This window comes from Trichosurus vulpecula, chromosome 5 (assembly GCF_011100635.1).
Source record: "Trichosurus vulpecula isolate mTriVul1 chromosome 5, mTriVul1.pri, whole genome shotgun sequence".
NCBI classification, from domain to species: domain Eukaryota; kingdom Metazoa; phylum Chordata; class Mammalia; order Diprotodontia; family Phalangeridae; genus Trichosurus; species Trichosurus vulpecula.
Window position 1 is genome coordinate 105,470,774 of NC_050577.1, and position 11,064 is coordinate 105,481,837.

At 37.4% G+C, this 11,064-nt stretch overlaps 1 protein-coding gene and 2 pseudogenes across 1 annotated transcript; all 3 read left to right on the forward strand.

Annotated features, from left to right (window-relative positions):
- The first annotated feature begins 608 nt into the window (after nucleotides 1–608).
- On the forward strand, nucleotides 609–1,514 carry LOC118851024 (taste receptor type 2 member 3-like). Its single transcript, XM_036760616.1, has one exon. It carries the CDS (start codon nucleotides 609–611, stop codon nucleotides 1,512–1,514), a length of 906 nt encoding a protein of 301 aa, XP_036616511.1.
- Nucleotides 1,515–6,521: 5,007 nt separating this feature from the next.
- LOC118849704 lies at nucleotides 6,522–6,962 on the forward strand (annotated as a pseudogene).
- Nucleotides 6,963–7,480: 518 nt separating this feature from the next.
- On the forward strand, nucleotides 7,481–9,889 carry LOC118851025 (annotated as a pseudogene).
- The last annotated feature ends 1,175 nt before the right edge of the window (nucleotides 9,890–11,064 follow it).

Below are 11,064 nucleotides of genomic sequence, written 5' to 3' on the forward strand. Positions count from 1 at the left end.
CAAGGCAATTGGGGTTAAGTGACTTGCCCAAGGTCACACAGCTAGTAAGTGGGTCAAGTGTCTGGAGTCATATTTAAACTCAGGTCCTCCTGACTCCAGGGCTGGTGTTCTACTCACTGCGCCACCTAGCTGCCCCAACTTCCTTCCCTTGTCTGAAATGAGAAAACCTACTCTTTAGGTGGAATTGGATCCTCCCCTCTTTGGGGCACAAACCATTCTCCTTCATGTGACTCTCACCCCTCCTTTCTCAGTGTGACACAGAATTCTGCACCCATTTGCATCTTAGCAAAAACCTGTTTGGTCTTTCATCCATTAATATAAAGTGACAACCCAAGTCGCTGACTGACTCAAAGGCTGGTCTACAATACAACAACAGATCTTCTTGGAAGGAAACCGTGAAGGTCTCCTGATGACAGCTCTTCAGCTTAGATACCCTCTATCCTATCCTCTCAAGGCAGGAACATAACCATTGGAGAAAAGAGAAGACTACTACCAGAGAGGAGCAGCAAGCATCTCCCTCTTCTGAACCCAGGTCAAAGAAACTCTGGAATAACAGGAAGGTAGCCAAGCAGAGATCCAAAATCAGGACTGACAGTCCTTCTGCAAACATGACCAAGATAGCCCAAAGCCTGTTTATGATTTTGACGATCAGTGAGTCAATTTTGGGTATTTGCTGTAATGGCTTTATCTGGTCAGTGAACTGTATCAGCTTGGTCAAAAGCAAGAAAATGTCTTTGTCTGAATCTGTCATTACCAGCCTGGCCATCTCCAGGATTTGTTTGCTTTGCATACTCATAGCTGATGTTTTAACATACAATACCAATTTGAATGAAACAAGCATAGTAATGCACATAATTTCTATGTTATGGACTTTTGTTAACTTCTTAAGCATCTCTTTGGCCGCCTGCCTCAGTATCTTCTACTGCCTGAAGATTGCCAATTTCTCCTACCATGCCTTCTTCTGGCTCAAGTGGAGGGTTTCCCATGTGGTTAGATGGATTCTCCTGGCCTCTGTGCTCTTCTCTTTCTTCAGTACACCTATACTGATCAAAGAATTTGGTGATACTTTTAGTTACAGACAAATGACACCCAAAGCAAACTGCACTGAAGACAATAGGGAAACGAAAAGTGCTTATTTTTTCAAGTATATCTTTACTGTCCTCTGGATGGTCATGCCCTTTTTTCTGTCCTTGATTTCCTATATTCTGATCATCCTCTCCCTGAGAAGACACACCAAACAGATGCAGAACAATGGCACTGGCTCCAGAGACCCAAGCACTGAGGCTCATGTGAGAGCAACCAAAATCATCCTCTCTTTCCTCTTTCTCTTCATTGCATATTTGGTTGCCTTTTTTATCATACTGTTGGGCTTCTTACTGCCAGACGCTTATTTGGCATGGATGATTGGGGAAACGATTTTAGCTGCCCACCCTTTTGTACACTCAATTCTCCTCATTGTGGGTAATAACAAGCTGAAACAGGCATTCCTGGGAATGTTCCAGATAAAGAAGTAAGGCATGATGTTGACTCTGCACCCAAAGAAAGAAACAAGCATTTAGTAAGCATCTGCTATATGTCAGGTACAGTGTTAAGCGCTTTACAAATACTTCTCTTGATTTCCATTTTACAGCTATGGGCAGACATAGGTTAAGTTACTTGCCCACCTGGTAAGAGTCTGAGGCTGTATGTGAACTCAGGTCTTCCTAACTGCAGGCCCAGAGATCTGCTCACTGTGCCAATCAAGTATGAAGAACAAAGACAGGATTCAGAATCCTTCAATACGGCTCAAATCTAGGTTCCTTTTTCTTTCCATCCTCTTGGAACACTCACCATCCTATAATATTAGTTTCCATGTAACCCCAATTAAGAAAGAGACAGTAAATCATCTGTTTCACTGTACCAATATTATCAAGAAGAGGCTCTGCCTATGCTAAAATCTACATTTGTCACTGTCCTTCTGCATTTGCTTTCAGGAAAGAAGTCATTGAAGCTAGGAAACAATTTCTAGGAGGTGGAGCCAAAATGGTTTGGAAAACACAAGAAGTTACCTGAGCTCTCCCCAGTTCCCCTCAAAACCATTTTAAATCACACCTCAAAACAAAATCTGGAGTGACAGAAACCACAAAATGATGGGGTTAAACAATTTTCCAGCCCAAATAACTTAGATGAACATCAGGAAAGGTCTGTTTCACTTAAGAAAAAAGTGATTGCAGCCCAGTGCATATCATGTGCAGGCAAGCCAGCAGAAGCCCCCTGAACCCACCACAGACCAGCAACCGAGGCCATCCAGCCACTTCAACGGGTCAGTGGCACAGCAGTCCAGTGCTGTGGGCTCTAGATCTTGCATTATCAGGCAAGCTGCCAGCCCCAGAGATGTCTGTGAAGCAAGACAGTGGGTGGGCTCCAGTGTAAGAAGCTTGGGATAGGGCCCCACAACCCCAAGAGCAGAACTCAACTTTAAAAGTCATGAAATACACTAAAAAAATGTGAAGAAAAAAAAACCCTGACCATAGAAAGTTACTATGGTGACAGTGAAGATCAAAACATAAATTCAGAGGAGGACAACAATGTCAAAGTGACTACATGAAAAGCCTCAAAGATAAATAGGAATTGGTCTCAGGCCCAAAAGGAACTCCTGGAAGAGCTCAAAAGGGAATTTAAAGATCAAATAAGTGAGGTAAAAAAATTGGGAAAAGAATTAGAGTTATGCAAGAGAATCATGGAAAAAAAAGAGTTAAGAGCTTGGTAAAGGAAGCACAAAAAATGAAAAAAGACTGACTGAAGAAAACAACTCCTTAAAAGGTAGAAAAAGCCAAATAGAAAAGGAGATACAACAATCTAACCAAAGAAAATAATTCCTTACAAATTAGAATTGGGCAAGTGGAAGCTAATGACTCTATATGAGACATCAAGAATCAATCGAACAAAATCAAAAGAATGAAAAGAGAGAAGAAAATGAAAAATGCCTCATTGGAAAAGCAATCAACCTGGAAAATCAGTCCAGGAGAGATCATTTAAGAACTAATGGACTACCTGAAAGCCTTGATCCAAAAATAAAACAGCCTGGACAGCAACTTTCAAGATATTATCAAGGAAAACAGTCTGATATCCTAGAAAGAGAGGGTTAAATAGTAATTAAAAGAATCAACCAAACACCGCCTAAAAGAAATCCCAAAATGAAAACTCCCAGGAACATTGTAGCCAAATTCCAGAACTCTCAGGTCAAGGAAAAAATACTGCAAGCAACAAGAGTGAATTCAAATATCAAGGAGCCACAGTCAGAATTACACAGGATTTAGCAGCTTCTAAATTAAAGGATAAAGAAAAAAACACAAGTTATTGAATAAGATTAAACTGCTTACATCCCTGTAAAGAAAGATGATACTTGTAACTCTTAAGAACTGTATCTCTGTAATAGCAGATAAAATAAGTATTCATAGAGACAGAGTGCAGGTATAAGTTGGCTTTGATGGGATAATATAAAAAAAAACTTAAGGGGTGAGAAGGAGAATTGCATTGGAAGAAGAGAAAAGGGCGAGGTAGAAAGGAGTAAATTATATCACATGCAGAGGTTCTAAAGACCTGTTACAGTGCAGGAAGAGAAGGGGGGCAGGGTGAACATGGTTTGACTCTTACTCTCAACAGATATGGCTCAAAAAGGGAATAACATATACACTCAGTTGGGAAGTAGGAGGGGAGGGAGACAATAGAGGGGGCTGAGAGAAGGGAGGGCAGATTGAGGGAGGTGGTGGTGAGAAGCAAAACACTGGTGAGGAGGGACAGGGTGAAAGGAAAGAGAGAGAAAAGTATATAAAGAGGGAAAAAATAGGATGGAGGGAAATACACAATGTAATCATAACTGTGAATGTGAACAGGATGAACTCACCCATAAAACAAAAGTAGATTAAAAACCAGAATCCTACAACATGCTGTTTATAAGAAACACATTTAAAGCAGAGACACACATACAGAATCAAGGTAAAAAGCTGGAGTAGAATATATTATGCTTCAGCTGAAGTAAAAAAAAAATCAGGGGTAGCAATCATGATTTCAGATAAAGGAAAAGCAAAAAATAGATCTAATTTAAAGAGACAAGGAAGGAAACTACATCTTGCTAAAAGGTACCATAGACCATGAAGTAATAGCAATACTAAACATGTTTGTACCAAATGCTATAGCATCCAGATTTCTAAAGGAGAAATTAAATGAATTATAGGAATAAATGCACAGTAAAACTCTATTGGTGGAGGACCTCAACCTCCCTCTCTCCAACTTCAATAAATCTAATCACAAAATAAACAAGAAGAAATTAAGGGGGTGAATATAATTTTAGAAAAGTTGGATATAATAGAGCTCTGAAGAAAATTAGTTGGGGATAGAAAGGAGTGTACCTTTTTCTCATTGGTACATGGCCCCTACACAAAATTAACTACACAAGAGGGCATAAAAACCCCACAATCACATGCAGAAGGGCAGAAATATTAAATGTAACCTTTTTAGATGATGATGCAATAAAAATCACATGCAATAAAAGGCCATGGAAAGATAGCTTAAAAATTAATTGAAAACTAAAGAATCTAATCCTAAAAAATAAGTAGGTCAAAGAACAAATGATAGAATCAACCAATAATTTCATCAAAGAGAATGGCACCCTTGACCCAGCAATATCACTTCTAGGGCTGTATCCCAGAGATCATACAAATGGAAAAAGGATCCACATGTACAAAAATATTTATAGCAGCTCTTTTTGTAGTGGCAAAGAATTGGAAATTGAGGGAATGTCCATCAACTGGGGAATGGCTGAAGAAGTTGTGGTATGTGAATGTAATGGAATATATTGTGCTATAAGAAATGATGAGCAGACAGACTTCAGAAACACCTGGAAAGACTTATATGAACTGATGCTGAGTGAGTGAAGCAGAACCAGGAGAAGATTGTGCACACTTATAGACACATTGTTCGATCACTAACTTTGATACACTTGACTTTTCTCAGCAATGCAAGGTTCTAAGTCAACTCCAAAAGGCTCAAGATGGAAAATGCTATCCATATCCAGAGAAAGAATTATGGAGTCTGAATGCAGATTGAAGCAAATTATTTGCTCTCTCTTTTGTTTTTTTCTTCTTTCTCATGGTTCATTCCATTGGTTATAATTCTTCTTTTCAACATGACTAATGTGAAAATATGTTTAATGAGAATGTATATGTAGAGCCTTATATCAGACTGCATGCTGTCTTGGGGGGGGGGGAAGGGGAAGGAGAGGAAGGAGGAGAAAATCTGGAACTCAAGAGCTTGTGAAACTGAATGTTGCAAACTTAAAATAAATTGATTCAACTTTTAAAAAAAGACAGAATGCAACAATGAGCTCACATGCCAAAATTTATGGGATGCAGCCAAAGCAGTACTTAGAGGAAAATTTATATCTCTAAACACTTACATCAGTAAAGTAGAGAAAGACCAGACTGACAAATTGGGTGTGCTAAAAAAAGTTAGAAAAAGAACAAATTAAAAATCCCCCATTGAACAAAAAATAGGAAATCCTGAAAATCAAAGGAGAGATTAATAAAACTGAATGTAAGAAAACCATTCAAATAATAAATAAAACTAAGAGCTGGTTTTATTTTTTAAAAACTATAAAATAGATAAAACATTGGTTAATTTGATTTTTTTAAAAGAAAAAAGAAAATCAAATAACATGTATCAAGAATAAAAAGGGTGAATTTACCACCAATGAAGAGGAAAATTAAAGCAATAACTGGGAGCTATTTTGCCCAATTGTATGCCAATAAGTCTGACAATCTGAGTGAAATGGATAAATATTTACAAAAATATAAATTGCCCCAATTAACAGAAGATATAGAATACTAAAATATCCTCATTTTAGAAAAAGAAATAGAAGAAGCCATCAATGAACTCCTTCAGAAAAAAAATTCCCAGGACCAAATGGATTCACAAGTGAATGCTATCAAACATTTAAAGAACAATTAATTCCAACACTACATAAACGATTAGGGAAAATAGGCAAAGAAGGAGTCCTACCAAATTCCTTTTATGACACAAATACGGTACAGATACCTAAATCAGGAAGAACCAAATCAGAGGAAAGAAAACTATAGCTCAATTTCCCTAATGAATATTGATGCAAAAACTTTAAGTAAAATACTAGCGAGAAGATTATAGCAATATATGACCAGGATCATACACTATAACCAGGTGGGATTTATACCAGGAATGTAGGGCTGGTTCAATATTAGGATAACTATCTGCATAATTGGCCATATCAATAATAAAACCAACAGAAATATTATCTTAAGATAATATTATCTTAAGATTATCTTAAGTGGTGCAGAAAAAAAGCCTTTGACACAGTACAACACCCATTCCTAATAAAAAACATGAGTTAGGATAGGAATAGATGGAGCTTTCATTAAAATGACAAATAGTAACTTTCTAAAGACATGATCAAGGATTATCTTTAATGGGGATAAACTGCTTCTCTCTTTTCTCTCAGCCCGGAAGGCGGCAGCATGGGTAAGTGCCGTGGTCTTCATACTGCTCGAAAACTCCGAAGCCACAGGAGAGACCAAAAGTGGCATGACAAACAATACAAGAAATCTCATTTGGGCACTGCCTTGAAGGCCAACCCATTTGGAGGAGCATCTCATTCCAAAGGGATTGTTTTGGAAAAAGTTGGTGTGGAAGCCAAACAGCCCAATTCTGCCATCAGGAAGTGTGTGAGAGTCCAGCTGATTTAAGAATGGCAAAAAAAAATCACTGCCTTTGTTCCCAATAATGGCTGCTTGAACTTTATTGAGGAAAATGATGAAGTTTTGGTTGCTGGATTTGGTCGAAAAGGTCATGCTGTTGGTGATATTCCTGGAGTCCGATTCAAGGTTGCAAAAGTTGCAAATGTTTCTCTTTTGGCCTTGTACAAAGGCAAGAAGGAAAGACCAAGATCATAAAAACTATATGATGTCTTTGTCATAGTAAAAAAGTTTTCATGTAAAAAAAATGGGGATAAACTAAAACCTTTCGCAGTAAGACCAGGGGTGAAGCAAGGATGCCCAATATCACCACTATTATACAATATCATACTAGAAATGTTAGCTATAGCAATAATAGAAGAAAAAGAAATTAAAGGAATTAGAAGAGGCAATGAGGAAACAAAACTATCACTCTTTGCAGATGATATGATGGTATACTTAGAGAATCCTAGAGAATCAACTAAAAAAAATTATTGAAGTAATTAACTTTAGCAAAGTTGCTGGATAAAAAAAAACCTACATAATTTATTAGCATTTCTATATATCACCAACAAAGTCCAAGCAGCAAGAGATACAAATAGAAATTCCATTTAAAATAATTGTAGACAATATAAAATACTTGGGAATCTACCTGCCAAGACAAACCCAGGAATTACATACACACAATTACAAAACACTTTTCACACACATAAAGTCAGATCTAAACAACAGGAAAAATGTTCATAGCTCATGGGTAGGCCCAGCCAATATAAAAACGATAATTCTACCTAAATTAATTTACATATTCAGTTCCATGCCAATCAAACTACCAAAAAATTATTTTATAGAGCTTGAAATAATAACAAAATTCATCTGGAAAAACAAAAGGTCAAGAGTATCAAGGGAGTCGATGAAAAAAAAAAGTGAAAAAAGTGACGGAAAGTGACGGAAAGTGGTCTAGCCGTACCAGATCTCAAACTATGTTATAAAGCAGTAATCAAATCTATAAATAGAGCCGTAACCGCAGCCGCCCCAGCCCCATCCCGGCGGGGATTCTTTGGAAGCGCCCCACATTGCGCCTTGGCATCAGGGAGTGAGCGCCAGCTGGGGTGGGGAGGGGGTTGGCGAGCGCTGGGGGTCGGCGGGGGGCTGTACCAGGTGGCAGGGGTCGCCTCCCACGCTAGTCTGGCCCCACTGACCCCCCCCCCCCCGCCCCCCGTCCCGCCTTCCTGCTTTCTGCCCACCAACACCGGGAGTTGACAGAAGAGTCTCAAAGAGGGGCCTCAAACTATAGAAGGAGATCTGGAGATCCTCTTGGATCTCCTGGAGATCCTCTTTTGTTACAGCAACCCCTGCAGACTTCCAAATCTGGCATTCAGCAGATTAATGAATGTTTTTGATCAGGAACTAAACAACTAAAACACATTTTATTAAGAGACGCGGATACAATTTTTCAATGTAAATTATTGTAATCTCTTCAGAGTATTACCAAATTACTCATAAAATATTCTACTGCCCTCCAAGTCTCCAGAGGAATGACAACCTTCCCGGTGTAAGTGATAAAGCCAAGCCATACATGATCTCCTAGAAGGCATTTATCCAAGCGTGGATAAGCAAGAATATATTATTAGGCTAGAACCCATTGAAACTAATCAGAATGCAGTGTTTCAATATTTTTCAAGGACTAATAATCCAGCTAAGGTCACTGAGTCAAGTAATTCTCCTGATCAAACTCAAATGCAGATGTAAGAACCTTACATTGAACAGTCCAAAACAACTCCAGCTCCCCATACAGAAGTAAAAATTGTAGAGCCCCCTCCTGCAGAAACAGTTGCTCCTGAAGCAATACCAACTTCTGGTGAACAGCCTCAGGAACTACCCACTGACTTGAAAACTTCTGATAACTCTGATTTTGGCCACCAGTTGATTTCTTGTCTTCTAGAAAAGAATTCAACTCCAGACACAGTGTTTGTTGGCACGTTAAAAAGATGGAAGAACTAAAGAAGTATATTGCAACATGAAACAATCTGAACCACTCCTCTACCAAAGGACGCAATAAAAATGTTCTCCTAATGCTGAGGAGGAGTTGTCCAGTATGTTATAAACCATTCGCTACAAAATCGAATGTAAGCAGGCATTTTGATGAAGTTCATAGAAAACTGAGGAGGGATTCAATTACGCCTGGTGTAGCTACAAAGCCTAAGCAGCTTTTGTTCCAAGTCTTCAGGCTGAATACAATTTAACTGCATCCAAATATGTTCTTTGCAAGAGGAAATATAGTTCAAAAATAATGCTTAAAAGACATGAAAATTGTCCACAAGACAACTCTATCTGGAATAAACTCTAAAAGAGAGAAAGGCTCTAATGATACTGCCAACAGCACAGAAATAAAAGTAAAAGATGAACCATCAGAATGTAGAATCTCCACCCCCTTCTATTACCCATTCTGCACAGAATGAATTAAAAGGAACAAATCATTCAAATAAGAAAAGAAAACACACCAGCAGCACAGAAAAATAAAGTTAAGCAAGGCTCAGCCCTAAATCAATGAGTCCTTCTACTGTAGATAGCCAGCAAAAAATCAGGAAACCAAAAGTTTCAGCCGACTTTGACATCAGGCTGCTTTACTGTAAACTTTGTAAATGCCAATTTACTTCCAAACAGAACTTGACTAAACGCATTGAGTTGCACACAAATGGAAACAATATTTATGTTAAATTTTATAAATGTCCACTTTGTACTTATGAAACATGATATGATAAGGCACATAACTGTGGTTCACAAAAAAATCATCATATCTTGGGAAAATCACAGCCAGTTTAGGAATCAGAGCTATAAAAAAGTCCCTTGATTTTGTTCTAAATAAAGTGGGTTTGGGGCCCTCCAAGGGAAAAGCAAAGCAAAACAATTCAAAACATGATGGAACTCCCAATTCTCCCAACAAAAAATATAAAGTAGTTGATTTGGCATTGAAGTAAAAGTCACAAAAACTTGTCTCTTCACAGATGCAGTAAGTATGGAAAGGCATTTGCAAAAAAAGACTTACCTTGAACATCATAAGAAAAGTCATAAGGCAAATGCTTCTAATTTCACTTGAAGTAAATAAAACCAAAGGCAGGAGTACAAGATCTAAGACTCTTGTCTGATAACTTCAAGTGATGTAGGGAAAGGTTTGGAGTTCATTTGTGTGGAAAGAGTTTAAATTGGTTTTAGAACCACTAACTTCTTCAAATGGTACTATAAGGAAAAAAGAAAAATATTTTCATGAATATTCAACTGTCACTGCTCTTTTCTCACTAATTAATAACCATCTGACTACATGTTTCTAAGGCCATTGCCTCTTCAAATATTTTCAAGTAGCTTTATTCTACCTATATCATAACTTGTCTTACTTTGTGCATCTGGTCTACAGGTTCATCCTACTGTATCTAAAAACAAAAAACTGTGAAATTTGTTTTCCCTTAAAGATCAGAAGATGCAGGCAGTCAACAACCTGAGGGAATATCTCTGCTGGTAGTGTTATTTGACAAAGAAGTTCTATCATACTTTCACTTTATTTGGCAAGATTTTCATCCAGGTTGTGTGCATGATTTCAAATTTTTCTCCAGTGAATGAATGCTAAGAACAGTCTATTAAGAGAAACTTTTAGTTGAATATTAGTACTTGTCCTCACATCAGTTCATCTCCAACTGATTTTCTAGTATAATGAAAAGATTCATTGTACAAAAAATAGTATAAAGTTCCAGTTCATTTTCATGCATGGTTCATACTAACACCTTTAATTTGTAAACATGAGGTTTTTATGAAAATCAAACATTCCACTATTTCTCTTAAAATTTTATACACAAGCACTTTAATGATACATGCAACTTAATTTTTCAGTTTCTATTTTTCTAAAGTGGGCAACACATTTCCTCATGTTAATATAAAGGTAGAAAATATCTTACTGATATATTACATTTACAGACAATCCATGCACAAGCATTCTTATGGTGCTGGTTTTATTTCTTTAAATATTGCTAAATAGGAAGGAAGAAAACAGAAACCAAGAAAACTTTTCTCCTAAGAAAATTTCAAGCAACTACTTTAGATAACATTTGATTTTTGCTATAGCATTTGCAAAATAATGTATTCTTTTCCAATGAATTCACTTCTAATTTATAATAGATCAATATTTGGGGGGGAAGGCAAACCAATTATTACAAATTTCATGGCATGTTTCTGTGTACCAACATTTTGAACGTTTTCGGAAACTCACTCACTTTGGGTTTTTAGAGATTTCTGTCAAATTGTCCTAATTTCACAAGATTCAAGAGAAAAT